General features: G+C 47.7%; 5 protein-coding genes across 5 annotated transcripts; 4 read left to right on the top strand and 1 right to left on the bottom strand.

Annotated features, from left to right (window-relative positions):
• Positions 1-856: 856 nt before the first annotated feature.
• I303_102702 (uncharacterized protein) lies at positions 857-6,842 on the top strand (the record flags this gene model as incomplete). Its single annotated transcript, XM_018406053.1, has 7 exons — positions 857-919; positions 1,021-5,017; positions 5,127-5,423; positions 5,528-5,851; positions 5,957-6,253; positions 6,352-6,639; positions 6,742-6,842. The coding sequence occupies 7 exons, from the start codon at positions 857-859 to the stop codon at positions 6,840-6,842; spliced, it is 5,367 nt and encodes a 1,788-aa protein (XP_018264547.1).
• A 1,250-nt stretch (positions 6,843-8,092) lies between these two features.
• Positions 8,093-9,427, top strand: I303_102703 (uncharacterized protein; the record flags this gene model as incomplete). Its single annotated transcript, XM_065968605.1, has 7 exons — positions 8,093-8,107; positions 8,195-8,285; positions 8,492-8,548; positions 8,672-8,744; positions 8,808-8,914; positions 9,042-9,136; positions 9,281-9,427. 7 exons carry the CDS (start codon positions 8,093-8,095, stop codon positions 9,425-9,427), a joined length of 585 nt encoding a protein of 194 aa, XP_065824677.1.
• Positions 9,428-9,741: 314 nt separating this feature from the next.
• I303_102704 (potassium/sodium efflux P-type ATPase, fungal-type) lies at positions 9,742-13,095 on the bottom strand (the record flags this gene model as incomplete). The annotated part of the gene is made up of 6 exons (XM_018406055.1): positions 9,742-10,140; positions 10,218-11,531; positions 11,582-11,802; positions 11,867-12,572; positions 12,647-12,891; positions 12,975-13,095. The coding sequence occupies 6 exons, from the start codon at positions 13,093-13,095 to the stop codon at positions 9,742-9,744; spliced, it is 3,006 nt and encodes a 1,001-aa protein (XP_018264549.1).
• Positions 13,096-13,678: 583 nt separating this feature from the next.
• Positions 13,679-14,605, top strand: I303_102705 (uncharacterized protein; the record flags this gene model as incomplete). Its single annotated transcript, XM_018406056.1, has 3 exons — positions 13,679-14,172; positions 14,237-14,316; positions 14,394-14,605. The coding sequence occupies 3 exons, from the start codon at positions 13,679-13,681 to the stop codon at positions 14,603-14,605; spliced, it is 786 nt and encodes a 261-aa protein (XP_018264550.1).
• Positions 14,606-14,962: 357 nt separating this feature from the next.
• I303_102706 (uncharacterized protein) lies at positions 14,963-15,943 on the top strand (the record flags this gene model as incomplete). Its single annotated transcript, XM_018406057.1, has 3 exons — positions 14,963-15,447; positions 15,524-15,603; positions 15,687-15,943. The coding sequence occupies 3 exons, from the start codon at positions 14,963-14,965 to the stop codon at positions 15,941-15,943; spliced, it is 822 nt and encodes a 273-aa protein (XP_018264551.1).
• Positions 15,944-16,284: the final 341 nt, after the last annotated feature.

The following is a 16,284-nucleotide window of genomic DNA, read 5'->3' on the forward strand; positions in this document are numbered from 1 at the left end:
ACCAGCAGAAGGAGCAATGAGATCCCATGTACATAGCTTTATGATTACATCACCAGTCCGGAAGGTCGATGGGCGCGGCTGGTGGCAGCTATGTAAAAGGCGAAGGCGAAGGCGAGTTTTGGTCATCCAGTCATTATATAGAACAGACTCCCTTCGCTACTGTAGCAATATTCGGAATGGTCTGATGAGGTTGAGCCGAAACATCTGCCGTGTCCGATTGTAGCAGTATATGTATGCTGGAATGCGAGATATCACTGCTGTTGGGACGTACATGTGCGTTACAGTCATTCAGTCATTTCTGGTATGGTATGTTTTTAGTGCCTAAGTGCGTACAGTCGAGCGTAACCTAATTACGAGCAACTACTAAAAATGAAAATCCCGAACTGCTCACCGAGTTAGACACTTTGGGTCTTTGGGTTTCTGCGAGTGATTATTCTGTATATCGTTTTAAAGAACAATGTTGAAAGCATAGTATATCATATCATAGCATAGCATAGCTCATCATACCATCTACCATAATCCTTATTCAACACACATACATGAGATGATCTCATGATCGCCGAGCAGACGTTTTATCATCATTCCTCCCCGGTCTCCTTGCAATACCCCACATTGCCTCATTGTATCTCCCCTCATCAATCATCAACCATCAAGCATCATCGTTGTCATACCCGTCCTTGCTCTTGATAGTCATACCACCTATAATACAGACATACATCAACAACGGCACATCGATATACACGTTTAAATATCACCTCGCCTAGAATCGATCGCCCGACATCGTAGAATCATTAGAACACCATAGATTCCCTTGTCGACCTAAGTCGGAGGCAAGCCCCTCGACTCTCCCATCAGAATGGCTTTGATGGGTCCGGAGGAAGATGTCGATTTGTCGGCTTTACCTCTTTTCTTCCTCGAGGTCAGTCCCAAGTAGTGCTCATACCACCCCCAGCTTTACCTCGCTATTACGATGTCAGCGGATGATATGGAATACTAACATCGATCTCATTTTCTGCCCAGGCCTACCCGTTCCCCGCGTTCATCTTGGTTGTTCCCATCACCTCGAAATCCCGACCGAAACTCATATCTCGCGACACGGACGTAACAATCAGAAATTACAGCCAACCGCCGCAATACGATGACGATCTATCGCCTCTCGGTGGTCCGTCTCGACATCCGTTCCCCTCGAATCCAGTAACATGGGGCAACGAGAAATGGTATCAATTGACGCAAGGCAGAACTATCGGTGATTGTTTAGATATGAATGTTCAAAATAGGCTACAAGCATGGATAGAAGGCGAGAGTGAGCAAGAGGATTTCGACCCGATTTCCCGCTCTGCTAGATTGTCGGGCGGCGATGAGATTCGGTCGGAAGGAAATGGGGGATTCAAGATGGAGATGAAATGGCCGAAATCTGTCACACTCCTACTTGCCAAAACCATTGTTCCTCTTTCCCCGCCTTCGACTAAACATACTTTCTGCGTGATAACGTCGCAAAGGTTCGAGAGCTTGGCGAGGCCGCCATCCGGTCCTTCGTCGATGTCTTGGTCAAGCGTCGGATCGCCCACCGAACGTCCGTCCACTGCCAGTTCTCGTAGCTCGATATCTTCTTCAATAGGTCGTCGAGTATCTGGACCTCTCGATGAACAAGCTCGACGTTCCGTGCCCACGCCAGATCGTCAGCAACAGTACAATCGAGAGTCTTTTACCACTGAAGCTAGATCTTCTTCCTTCGCCTCTTCCATAGACACGAAATCATCAGGCCAGCAACATCGAGATTCCTCCTCATCAGGGTTTAGGACCTCTATCGACGTCGAATCGTCGGTCTCGCAAATTGGCTCGCCGTCGACGACTCCGGGATCGATGTCCAACGCAAGTTCGTATTTCAGTACTTCTTTGTTGGGCGAGAGTACACGAGAGAACGATAAGATTAGGCTGCGCTCTTCCACTAGAAGGCGGACTTCGCCCAGTGGTAACAGAATGTCGATCTCTGCTCAACCGAGGACCTCAAATGATAATGAGACCCAACAATTCTGGCAGATGATTGAGAACATCGATTGGTCTAAAACGCCTCTGGGAGATAGATCACTATGGAAAGACGCTCTCGACCCTTTGTTGTCTGTCACACTGGAATCGAAATCTTCGGATTGTGTCTGGTTAGGTCCGGACTTGCGATTGATCTACAACAAAGGATACAGTCAACTTGTCGATCACCCGAAATCGTTGGGTGCTCCGGCAAAGGAAGTTTGGGCTTCCATTTGGGACACGATCGAACCGTATGTCCATCAATGTATGTCGGGAACACCGGTATTCAAGGACAACGATCCCATCTTTTGGCGAAGGTATGGTAACAATATCTTGATGGAGCATTACCATTCATGGCGATACGTGCCTATAGCAGGGAAAGACGGAGCTATACTGGGTATATTCAACCAGTCCGTCGAGTCAACGGAGAAGGTCTTGCAAGACCGAAGATTGACTACATCAAGGGATTTGTCGGAAAGAATGTTGATTGTCCGATCAATGGATGAGTATTACCAAGCTCTGACTGAAGTCCTGGAAGAAAACCCTAAAGATGCTCCTTTCTTCATGTGCTACAAGATCCAGCAAACAGAGTCCACTGCAGCCCACGTACAGGTCGAAGCTACATTGCAAGCTCATGTTGGTGTACCCGAAGATCATCCTTCTGTTCACCAGAAGGTGACATTCACCTTACCGCCAACACGGACACGAGCAAACTTTGGCCCCAATGCCGATCGATTGTCCTCGCCCACTCTGTCAGCGATCTCAGCCTTATCCTCTGGCAGTGGACGAGTGTGCCATGTCACTTCCGACGGACATCAGTGGCCGATCCTCAAGGCCCTCAATACACGACAGTGTGTAATCGTGGACGATTGTACACAATTGATCGAAGGTTTCGAGATTCGGCAGTGGGGTGAATTACCTTTCGCAGCTATAGTCATCCCGATATGCAGTGATGGGGCTGTCGATGTGCCTGATTCGGTTATGGTAATGGGACTCAACGTTAGACGACCGTTCGACGCGGATTACGATGCTTGGCTAAACTCTATTCGATCTCAGCTCGTATCTTCCCTCGCTACTGTCAAAGCTGCCGAAGCGGAACAGAGAATGGAGGAAGCCAACGCTCGGATGGAAAAAGCCAAGGCCGCCTGGTTCAGAGGAGCCGCTCACGATCTGCGGAGTCCCCTGACCCTGATCGCTGGACCTCTGTCTGACCTGTTGGAAGATAACCTCACGCCGAAACAGAAACATGCTTTAACAACGGCTCAAAGGAACATTGATAGGCTATTGCGGTTGGTCAATGCGCTTATGGATTTCTCAAGGCTAGAGGCGGGAAGAATGGAAGGTCGTTTCTTGCCAACCGATCTCGGAGAATTCACATTAGGGCTAGCATCCTTGTTCAGGCCAGCAGTGGAGAGACTGGGAATACACTATACTGTCGACGTTGAACCTCGTGATCAGCTCATCTACATTGATGCGACACTCTTTGAAACGGTGCTTTCCAACATCATCGGCAATGCGCTCAAATACACCGAGCAGGGAAGTATCACTGTGCAAGTGCGTTATACCAACTATGCGGAAGTATCGGTCATCGACACTGGAGTCGGGATACCCGAAGACGAGATCCCTCAAGTAACAGAATGGTATCATCGGGCCACCACAGCAATCCATGCTGGAACTCAGGGTTCCGGTTTGGGGTTAGCCTTAGCCAAAGAATTGTTGCGACTGCACGATGGTGATCTGGTCGTGTCTTCGAGAGTAGCATCATCGCCTGGACAACCGCACGGGTCTACTTTTACAGCCAGGATCCCTCTTGCATTCAAACCCCCGCCGCCAGCTTCATCCGCTTCACAAAGCACATTCGGTAAATACGGCAAAGCGGTAGCCAACGAAGCGATGCGTTGGACGAAAGAAGGGGCAGACGCTGAGACGTCGAGTGATGGAGCAACTTCTGAGTCTTTAGCAGGATCGGGATCAAGATTCTCTGATGGTTTTCTATTCGAAAAAACCGACACGATCCTACTGGTCGAGGACAACATGGACATGCGCCACTACATCAAGCAGATATTCGCTTCTTTCTGCACAGTTATCGAAGCCTCCAATGGGCAGGAAGCCTTGGAATTGGCCATTGCCAATCCGCCCAATCTGATATTATCGGATATGTTGATGCCGAAGATGAACGGTCTGGAACTGTTGCAAGAAATCCGAAATCACCCAAACACCAAGATTGTACCCATGGTTCTACTGTCTGCTATCGCAGGGGACGAGTCGAGGGTGGAAGCTCTGATGATGGGCGCGGAGGATTACTTGGCGAAACCTTTCAAACCCAAAGAACTGGTTGCTAGGGTGCACCTTCACTTACAAGTGGGGAAGAAACGGGCCAACTTGGAAAAGATGTTCAACGAAAGGGAGACCGAAATTGCTGTCTTGTCGGATTATTGTCCTTCGGGAATCATGAGAGCGGATGGGGTCACAGGAGAGATCACGTATGCTAATAGGGCATGGAGAGAACAGTCTGATCTGTTGATGGACGATCCGAATAGATGGCCCGAATACGTCGACGAAGAAACTAGAAATCGATTACAGACCCTATGGATGGATTATCTCAAGGGGAACGAAAAAGAGCTCCGAGTGAATTGGAGATACAACACTGGAAAAGTGATTTCAGGGATTTTCGTCAAGCTGGATCAAGTCAACCCGTCCATGTCCGGCGTATTAGGATGTACAACGGATATCACGCATGAAGAACAAAGGCTGGTAGAAGCTGAACAGAGAAGACAGGAAGCGGAAGAATCGAAACATCAACAAGAGCTTTTGATCGATTTGACTTCCCATGAGATCAGAACACCCGTCTCGGCGATCTTGCAATGTTCGAGTCTCGTGAAAGAGAATTTGATTTCCTTGAAAGAACAACTTCGATCTTCGGGCAGTATTGGGTTTTGCCCGACGAAAGAACTCTTGGATGATCTGGAAGAGGATGTCGAGGCTCTTGAGAGTGAGTCAGCTTCTTCTGTTCTATCATCACTAGGTCAACCACTCCCGTCAGGACGTTTTGCTAATTTGATTGCAATTGTCTTGATTTGCTGTTGTGCGACTGTGCGTAGGTATCTACCAATGTGGTCTGGTGCAAGAACGTATAGCGGGAGATGTCTTGTCACTTGCCCGAATTCAGCTTGACATGTTATCGCTATACGATATCGAGGTGGACCTCCGAAAGGAAGCTAGAAAAGTCTCGAGCGTTTTCGCGTCTGAAGCCAAGACCAAGAAGATTGACTTGGTGCTGAAGTTCGGAGAGACATTGGAGTTGGGCAAAGTCCTGTCGATCAAAACGGATCCCGTGAGATTGGGTCAGGTGGTCACGAATCTGATCTCGAATGCTATTCGATTCACTACCACGAGTGGTGAGTCTGCCTACCTCCTGTCTACCTGAAGCTTGAAATTACTTTGTTCCTCTGAGAGGAGTGCGGAATGCGGACATTGGCTGACTCGGTGTATGTCTGACTAGATACACGGAAAATCACTGTACGATACGATATATCATTCACCCCGCCAGCCGAAGATACTTGTGCGCTCCCGCACTCGCTTGGAATCCCGAATAAACTCCCAGCAGAGGAAGATACCCCGCTCTGGCTGTTTGTAAGCGTGACAGATACCGGACCGGGTATGAGCCCCAAAGAGCTGGCTGTGCTTTTCAAGAGATTTGCACAGGGAAATAAGATGATTCATACCAAGTATGGAGGAAGTGGATTGGGCTTGTTCATTTGTAGGAAAATCACGGAATTGCTTGGTGGACGGATAGAAGTGCTGAGTCAACTTGGAGAAGGGAGTGGTGAGTCGAATCATTCCTCCTGGACCTGCCACGCGATTCATTCATCGAATGATTATCCAATCCTTGGTTTGACATCACACTGACATCAATGAATGATAATTATAGTCTTCCGATTCTTCATCAAGACTCGATGTGTCGCTCCGCCTTCTGCTCTTGCGGCATACGTCGAAGCTGCATCTCTCGGCGCTTTACGTTCACCTACTTCTGCGTCCTTTGGTGCGCCATCTAGCCCATCACCATCACCTTCGATCAGTATAGCATCGAGCGGTACCTCCTCGTTGAGTGGTCCTGCGACTACCTTGTCCGAGACTGCTTTAGAACATATCTTGATTGTGGAGGATAATATCATCAATCAGACTGTACTCAAAAGGCAGATTGTCAAAGCGGGCTTGACTTGTGATGGTGAGTCATTCATCGTGTCTTGAGGTGCCACTCAGATTGGTGAATCGAAGCTGATATCAATGGACGTGCATTGTCTCACTTTGTTTGGTCTTCACTAGTTGCGAATAACGGTTTAGAAGCTTTGAACCTGATCCGAGAAGCGCACAGACAATGGAAACGAGCTGGAGGTTCTCTCACCGGAGACTCATCGGCGAAACGCGTGAAAAAACCATACGATGTGATCCTGATGGATCTTGAGATGCCGGTGATGGATGGGTTAACGGCGATCAAGGAGTTGCGGGAAGCTGAGCAGTCGGGAAGTCTGAATAGGAATATGGTGATTGCCTTGACGGGGAATGCGAGGCAGGGACAGATTGATCAAGCTCTAGCGGCTGGAATGGATGATGGTGAGTGGCGTAGACGATCTTTTCTCATTACGATGTCCGCAAATCATGGTGGCCTTGGGTGTGAATTTGAAGCTGATTGGACACGCTGGTTGACCGTTTTAGTCGTAATCAAACCTTATGTCTTGAAGAATCTCTTGACTAAAATCAGAGCTTTGACTGCTAAACGAGCAGAACTTGAACAAGTGTCTAAACAAGATCAATGAGAGGGTGAGAGACAGAGACTCTTTGCGATGTGTTGTTGATAGTTCTCGTACTGTATCAATAGAAGGTCAAGTCTTCTTATAATCTGTATTATACTTTCAACCCCTCAACATCGTTGTGCGTGTTTCATTTCATCTCAATTTTTATCGACCTCTTCATCTATCTCTTCATCTTATATCCTTGATTCCCCCACTTAACATGACCTGTAGCATTATTCATATGGATATACGATATACATTGCATTGATACTCATGCATCATCTCTGTACGGTATGGACGAAGGACACTGGATCGCAGTCCCTATCTCTTTTTCTCAGAGAAAGATTCATTCCCCATTCTCCGGATGCATGAATGCATGAATGATCGATCAGCTCGGTCTTGACCGAAGCTGCAGTGTTCCGATCGGACCGGCCACTGGAATTGAGCTTTCATCCTAACGCATGGACCTCTTGACACCTTACTTCGTGTGGTGTAACATATTCTCTGACACAAATCTTGACCTGACGAGGTATAATGGGCTGCTTGAAGCACTCTGCAGCTGAATCAAGACACGCTCAAATAACGTCGATGCTAGTACGAAGAGCAACGCTTACTCAACGCCTGATCAAATGACTGCTCGGTTCGGGTCTAGCTTCGAAGAGAGGCTTTGCCTTCGACAAGCAATCGCCGCACTGACCTCGTAACTCGACCGACGCTCGGACCACATGGGGAAGCGCTAATTGGACAATTATGATGTAAACTAATACTTATTTCATCAGCTTGGAGTATGAACTTTAATCATTTCGACTTGACAACCATCAATCCCATCATCACTCAAGTTGGAATGCTCGTTGACATGTGCTTGGGCGGAGATGATGGAAGGAAAGAAATACATTTTTTGGGTTTACAATTTTGACGACTGACCATTAATCATGACTATGACCTTGCAGCACTATATTAGCGTAGGCTTGATTTAGCTTGGATCTAGCACAGATTGATACTGCACACATTAGACAAACAGAGACACATAGCTCGACATTGGGATGACTCGTTCAAAGGGAGAAGAGCGATAACCCAAAGGAAGGAATAGACTAGCAATATCTGCGACGACTTTCGCTTCATCGGCCGGACCAAGACGCAGCAAAGCAACACGCTGCCCAGATTATAGATTATAAGATTTTCAAGAGGTACTGTGAGTTAAGAAGAATACGCACTGTATAATCAGCGAGCAACTCGGAGACGAGGTACCTCGACCAGGGCATAGGGCTGTCAGTATGAGAGTATTCCAAGTAAGTCACAATCATGTCTGGGCTCCGTAGATTCAAGCATTCTCCACTGGCTTTTCGCTGACCGTTCAATGGGTTCGTACCGAGTAGTGCGCCGTGATGGGTTCAGGAGGAGTTGGGAAGTCAGCAATAACGGTGCGGTTTATCAATGGCTCATATTTGGAATGGTATGATCCGACGAGTGAGTGTGCTGTTCTGTATCTCTACTTGTATTCGGAATGAAGCTGATTCCTTGGTTGCTATACATGCTTCCAGTCGAAGATTCCTGTGAGTCAAAGTGGAAATCGTGAATTGGGAATTCGTCTCCCCATCACCATTCAGACGTGAACTTGGAGGCAGAGAATCCTTGACGATAAAATTGACTTGACTTTCGCTTCATATTGTTAGATCGTAAACAGTTCAGTGTGGATGGTCAACCTTGTCTCCTAGAAATACTGGATACAGGTGAGTCTGATTGTCATGCCGGGCAAACAATTTCATTTGGCCATCCTCCGCTATACAACAACTTTCTATATCGATGTGCTGCCATAAGCTGACGTGATCGATGATCATTACCACGCAATGCAGCTGGGATAGATCAGTATCTCACACTGAACGATATGTTCATCCGCGAATCAGAAGGGTTCGTCTTAGTCTTCTCGTGAGTGACGTTCCACCCGATGGGTCCTGAAATGCTGTTGGCTGATACCGTACGGTCGGTCAGGTTGTGTCAAAGAGATACGTTCGAAGAGGTGATACGTACATACGAAGCTATACAACGCATCAAGCTGCCCGAGGGGGGGAGGACAGTACCCATAGTGATCGTAGGGAGTAAGTGACCTTCTGTTTGTCTGACCTGTTCTACCAATATCTTCTCGACCATGAAGAGCAAATGACCAAATATGGATATTAAACCTGACTGATGATAAATGGATTCATCCCCTTTTCGGCCAAACAGATAAAGCAGACTTGCTAGACGAGCGAGAAGTAGACAGCACCGAAGGCGAGAAATTAGCTTCTGGATGGAATTGCAGCTATTACGAAACGTCAGCTGTAAGTGAGCGAGAATTTTATACATAGCTCGTTCCCCATTTCTCATGTCTCAATCGCGCGCGCTCTGCCGTGATATCTTGCTATAAAAGCCAAAGCGAGACCAAATATGCTGAATTGAACGCGAATTACGCTGTGTTGTCATAGCGTACAGCAACCAACATAATACCGGTATTCGAAGATATAGTACGACAATTGAGGAAGAATGACCTGATCAAGCGCCAAGAAAGGGATAAAGATCCTTTGAATTACAGGAAGAAACGAATAAAGAATAAGAAATGTGTGATTCTGTGATTCTGTGATTCTGTGATTCTGTGATTATGTGATTCTGCTTCGTACTAGGAAGAAGCAGTCAAATCATAACTCGACGAGGAGAACACGAATCCTGGAATACGACCATGACCGACTTCAATCAAAACCCATGCATGTTTGGGATGTAACAGAACCAATACGTATTTGTCTAAATATCACTGCAGATGTGTGTATATGCCTGCTCCACTATCTATTCTCTTCTATATTAACTCCCATCCTCTTTCTCTTTCTCGTTCTCTTTTCACTGGAAAACCTCCCCGCTGAGCTTGTTCTAATCGCATTCCGCATCTAAGCACTTATTCCTTCTTGATCTTCTTACTCCCACTTACATCCAACCGCATACTAATCCATTTCAGTACTTCATCAATCACTATCACAGGTGCCGAAATAAGTAAAACGGCGACCCATTCTTCTTGGTTCAAAGCCGTGATCCGGAACATGGTTCGGAAGAACGGCACGTAAAGAATCATGAAATGCAATGCCATCGAAAGGGCGATAGAAGCGACCAGGTAAGGATTAGTCCACAGCGGTAGTACCAGCAGACTTTCGTTCTCGCTCAAAGAGTTGCACGCGTTGAACATCTCGATGACTACCAATATCGAGAGGGACACGGTGGTAGCTCGCATCGAGGGGAGACCGGTGAACATCGAGCAATCCAAATGGGAGAACGTGTTTGAGCATTGGTGGAAGTGGGTCTATCACAATTAAGCGAAAAGGGAAATTAAAATGAGTAAGCGAGTCCGCTACTATTACGCCTGGTGTTGGCACTCACCAGTTCGTGGAAGCTGATTTGAGGACCGCCAGTGTAAAACATGAACCACCAAGCATATCCGAATACCGTAGCTGCACCAACGTATGTTCCGATGACCATGTATCTAAAGAAGAGCCATCCGCCGACTAAAGGTTCTTTTGAGGATCGGGGAGGAGTTCGCATGATTTGATGATCGGGAGGATTGAAGCCCAAAGCTGTGGCAGGGAGACCATCTGTGATCAAGTTGACCCAGAGCAGTTGGACGGGGATAAGAGCTTCGGGCATACCCAGGAGAACCGTAAGGAAGATTGAGACTACCTCACCGATATTGGACGAGATCAAATATCGAATGAATTGTTTAGTGTTGTTGTAAATCGCTCGACCTTCTTCAACGGCCTTTTCGATAGTGGCAAAGTTATCCGTGGCGAGCACCATATCCGCAGCCAATTTAGCGACATCTGTTCCTGATCCCATAGCGATCCCAATATCGGCCTTCTTCAGTGCCGGAGCGTCATTGACTCCGTCTCCGGTCATAGCTACGACCAAACCTAGACCTTGTAACAAGTCGACCAATTGAGATTTATGGGTAGGCTCAGTCCGTGAGAACAGCGATGCCCGTTGTACGGCGGCGATTTTCTCTTCCTGCGATAACGCGTCCAGCTCCTTTCCGGTGTATGATTTGCCCGTCAAGTCTTCGTCTTTACCGAATACTCCAATTTCCCTACAGATCGTCTCGGCCGTGTTTTTGTTATCTCCCGTAATAACGATAGTCCTGATACCGGCTGTCTTACATTTGGCGATGGCGTCTTTGACTTCTGGTCGAGGTGGATCGAGCATACCGACCAATCCCACGAAAGTCATATCCCTCTCAAACTTGACGTAGTCCTCGGCAGAATCGGTCTTGTAGTGCGAGACGTCATTGTCTGATTCATCAACATAGGCAAGAGCGAGAGTCCTGAGACCTTTATGACCGTATTCCAGCTGTTTCTGTGCGAGCTGATTTCGAAGTGCGGGTGTGAGATCAGAGACGCCGGAAGGCAGGATGACTCTGCTACACCGCTCGATTACCGATTCAGGAGCACCTTTGACTAGAAGGGAAGTACCGGCGGGAGATTGAGCGAGGACAGACATGGATTTTCGATCACGGGTAAACTCGAATGTCAAAACCCGCTTGACACGTGTTTCGTAGTGATCGTTGACGGCTGTAGCTCGAGCTTGAGGACCGAGGTTCGCGAGACCAGAGTTGAAAGAATCTGAGTCGGAAGCGAGTTTCTCGACCAGAACTTTAAGAGCAGCTTCGGTGGGTTCACCAATATTGGCGTAGACATCGGTTTCCTAAGCGGTTGTCAGCTGGGTACAAGGTTTCGTTATGACAGATCACTCACAGCATTATAAGCGATCTTTGCATCATTGCAGATTGCACTGATCTCGACAAGCTTGTTGACAGGAGCCGTTCTGACAGCGGTCTTTTCGGCGTGTCGACCGTCAAGCGTAGTGATAGAACCAGTGGGAGCGAAAGTGGTACCGCCAACTTGATATTCGGCGAAACCGGTTCCGTCGCAAGTCAAGAACCGAGAAACACTCATTTGGTTGGTGGTCAATGTTCCTTTAGAAAGAGAAAGAGATATCAGCTCATAAGGCTCGATCGTGCCGCGCGTCAGCTGACTTACCTGTCTTATCGGAACAAATGACATTGGTACAGCCCAAAGTTTCTACACTAGGTAAATTCCTCACGATAGCACCTCTTTTCGCCATCTTCTTCGTACCCAAAGCTAGGCAAGCAGTAATGACAGCCGCAAGACCTTCAGGGATAGCAGCTACGGCCAGGGCGACTGCAATCTTGAGGTAGTAGATGGCTCCGCTCAACCAACCGTGATGACTTGGATCATTGAAGTGTCGGATATTGACCAGCCATACGAGGACACAGATAACCGAGATGACTTTCGCCAATTGATCTCCGAAATCGTCTAATTTCCGCTTCAAGGGAGTCTTTTCTTCCTCCTCGTCATCTTTCGAGATACTAGTATGGATAGCACCGATAGCTGTTCGAGTTCCAGTCAGAGCAACGACAGCCTTGGCGGCTCCGTTGACGACGGTTGTACCGGAGAATAACATGTTGATCATATCTTGTTTAACAGCGGTCTCGTCCTTGACTACGTTCTCGCTTTTACCGACTGACATTGATTCTCCGGTTAACATAGCTTGATCCACTCTGAACGAAGAAGATGAGAACGACAAGATTCGACAATCTGCAGGAATTCGATCTCCGACATGTACAGAAACGATATCTCCAGGGACGAGCTCGGAAGCGGGTACTTTGTATGATCGCCCAGACCGTATGACAGAAGCTTCGTCAGGCGAGTATTCCCGCAATGCCTGTGGTATCATCAGTCAGCTCGCATTCGATATGCAGCTCTGCTCTGTGCAATTGGCTCTGGAAGTTCACTTACGTCAATCGCCTTCTCGGCGTTTGTCTCTTGTACCACACCAACGGTAGCATTGGCTATTAAGATCAGAAGAATGACCGATGGCTCCACAAAAGCGGTGAGCCATGATCCTCCGGGTTCCGAAACATCTTCGAAGAGAGCCAAGACGAAAGAGACGACGGCAGAACCGAGCAGGATGAGGACTAGCTGATCTTTGAATTGAGCGAGGATGAGCTTGAGTAGAGATGTCGGGGCTGCCTCCGGTAGAGCTGTTCAGGGCACCATGGTCAGCATTCACCTATCAGTCGCGCGGAGTATGTGAACGGCGACTCCGATATGTGTGGTGACTCACTGTTCTCGCCGTAAGCCTCTCTATTCCTCTTGACTTGCTCTTCCGTCAATCCAGTCTCAGGATTGGTTCCGAAATATGCCAAAGCATCATTGGGTGTGAACGTCCAAGCGTTCGCCAGCATTTTGGCTGGTGAATGACAGAGGTGTAAGGTCGTTGTTCTGCGAGTTTGATTTGGTTCGCCAAGTCCAGCTAGCGTTTATGTTGCTTTTCGATATTCTGCGGTGATTATTCACAATTGAGAGTTCGCTATTCGAGTTTTTGTTGACTTCAGCTCGAGCTGACCCCTTTTGAGCAGCCAGTAAGGCCAATTCTAGTGAGAAAGAGACCAGATGATGTCAAGGAGTCCAACAAAGGAATTGACAATCGGTTGAGGGTGCAATAGAGCGCGCTGACAGAAGAATAGGATTTGTCAGAACACGATAGTATTTTACCTGCAAGAACACGTAAACGAACAAGATGCCACGTCTTACCACGTTCAGCTAGAAATACCCTGACGTAATCACTTTAGAGCTGATTCCACCAACAGTGCGAGCGTGGGAATTTAGCCGGTGAATCACCTCCACTCTGTACGTACGAACTGAGCGAACAAACGAACGAGTTGAAGTAGATTGAAGTGAGCTCTGTACGCTCGAGTATCCATCTTCGAGCCCATAATCATTAATATATCTTGGATAGGCGCCCGAGAAGGAGACAAACCCTACATAATGGCTACTGCAAAGTACGTCCCTCCATCTCGAAGAGCGGGATACACACCTTCAACATCTTCAAGCGATCTGCCTCCCCCTCGACCACAATGGAACGCTCGAGCATCCGAAAACCTCTATTCCAATACTGAGCTTCTTAACATTTTCAATCATCCACAAGATTCAACGATCACCTTCTTCTCTTTCCCTGCACCATCGAGACCTCCGAGAATACCAGCGGGTGATAGCGAGTCCGCGACAGAGGTACCTCTTCCACCTAGTCCACCTCCGCCCCCTCCCCCGCATCCATTGGGACATCTCGTCAGCTACATAGTGATATTCGGCAATGCTCATCCAGCGTGGGAAGCTCAACATGAGCTATGGACACATACCAATGCACACAAGCTGATCGGGGATTATGAGGGGTCGAGACGAAATTTTGGGAGGCCGATACCTGTTTTCAAGTCTTGGAAGGGCAGAGATAGAAGGGATGAGTTCGAGTTCATTGGTTGGTGGTGAGTGTCAAATTAGTTGTACACTACAGGAAGCGTTTTCTATCGCTGATGAGGTGAAATGAAGGAGATTGGAAGGACTTGAGATTGTCGAGCCTAATACCCCAGAATTGAAGAGGATGATGCAGGTTAAAGAGCAGGCCCGAGGTAAGTTGAAGAGACTTTCGGGTTCTTCACACAGTCATCGACCTTCGCTGTCAAAACGCTGATTTTTTGGGTATCAGGGTATGGTCGAAACGGACGAACAGCCTCTGCGTGGGCCGAATCCCTCTCTGCTAGATGGATCAAGCTCAAATTCGATCGGATAAGCAACAACCTTCAACTTCGAGAGCCGCGAACGATAGGCAACAAGCGAGGCGAGAGATACCTCTTAGAAGTAGGAGAGCTGGATGAGGAGTTGCAAATCCTCGATTCGATGCAGCCCAACAAGAATTAATGGACCCCTCGTCAACCCTCCAGCCAGCCTACGAACGATCACACGATGAGATGTATGAAATTATGATTTTATGTATAGCATGACTCCTGATACATGATGTTATACAGGCGTCTGCGCACGGGGCGCAAGGCGAGATCAGCATTGTGAAACAGCGTTCCTTTCGGAGTATGACTTACGTTGCCTGAAGGCTGATACTAGCAGTGGTGCGCACGAGGTATAGTGCAGGCTATCAAATCACACAGAAGACGTGGAGCTCATTTCGCTTGGTAATCGCTTTCATCTCACTTACTTCTTTGACCCTTCTCATCGTTCACCTGCAAAACATCTTAAGTATCAGAAGAGCGCTTCCGAATTATCATGTCGAAATCAAAAGAACCCGTCTTATTGTCTACTGCAGGTACATATAAACCCGCCTATTCGCCCTCAGACCCATGGACGGGTCCTCGAATAGGTTATTTCAACGGCACGAAACAAACCATTTACACCGCACTCGACTTCTATAACCTCTTTTCCACTCCTCAACTATCTACAACTTCATTTTTCGCACACAAAGATTCGGATCCCGATGCGCTAAACGAAGAGAAATGGCATAAAGAACATGCAAATCCCGGAAAACAACACTTTAACGACACGGTTCATCCCCTGAAACATCTCGTCAGCTTTGTGATCATTTTCGATAATGCTCATCCGGCCTGGGAAGATGATAATGAGATCTGGGTACATTCTAAAGTCGATATCTTCCTCAAAGACTATCGAGGCCCGAAGAAGAATTTCGGTAGACCTATTCCTGTTTTCAAAGCTGGGAGATCCAAGTTTGGGAAGTTCATCTTTGAAGGCTGGATGTGAATCCATCAAAGCTCGGACTTGTTCTTCCGCGGCTTATGTCTTGGGCTGTCGTGATGATTTGCTGCATGGCAGGACAATGGAGATAGCTGAAATCGTCGAGCCTGGTTCCGATGAGCTCAAACGAATGCTCCAAGCTAAACAGGATTTCAAGAGTGAGTTGAGTATTCTACACTCTCAGCGTCACTACTTCACGGGGGATCCCTTGGACACTGAGCTGACGAGATACCGGATCTAGGCTACAAGCCAACGGGACGAACAAGTGAAGCATGGAAAGAATCGCTCTCTTTCAGATGGCTTAAGATCAAGTTTACCCCTACAGCAACCGATTACCGATCTCCCGCAAAGATGAGAAAGGGAGAAGCTGCCAAGTATGCTCTCAAGATTGGTGGTCTCGCAAAGGAGCTGGACATTTTCGAGAAGATCGAAATTGCGAATGTCAAGGAAGAAGAGGCGGAGTCTGACTTCGAGGCTGAGGAATCTGATTCGGCGTAGGCGGTGAGTTTGAGATGGATTGTGTCGCAGTATGGCTCTTACCGATCAGATTGTGGAGAAAATTTGTGTAGATATCTGAATGCGCTATCGCGTACATGCCCAGTGACTATGTATATGTATCTACGTACCGAGCATGATGCAATACGCTGTGATGCACCGTTCTGAGCAAGGCATGATGACTATGACCGCTGATGGGTAACTTACAACTATAGTCAACCGCCACATTCGTTCAGCTCGCGCGAGCCAGCTGTGATGACGAAATGACACGTCCACCATCAACATCAAACTGCCTCCGCTCAACCCTGCTTCATCCTTGTCCATGCTCTCTCTCACTCACTCAT

The sequence above is a fragment of the Kwoniella dejecticola genome, chromosome 3, assembly GCF_000512565.2.
Source record: "Kwoniella dejecticola CBS 10117 chromosome 3, complete sequence".
Lineage (NCBI taxonomy): Eukaryota > Fungi > Basidiomycota > Tremellomycetes > Tremellales > Cryptococcaceae > Kwoniella > Kwoniella dejecticola.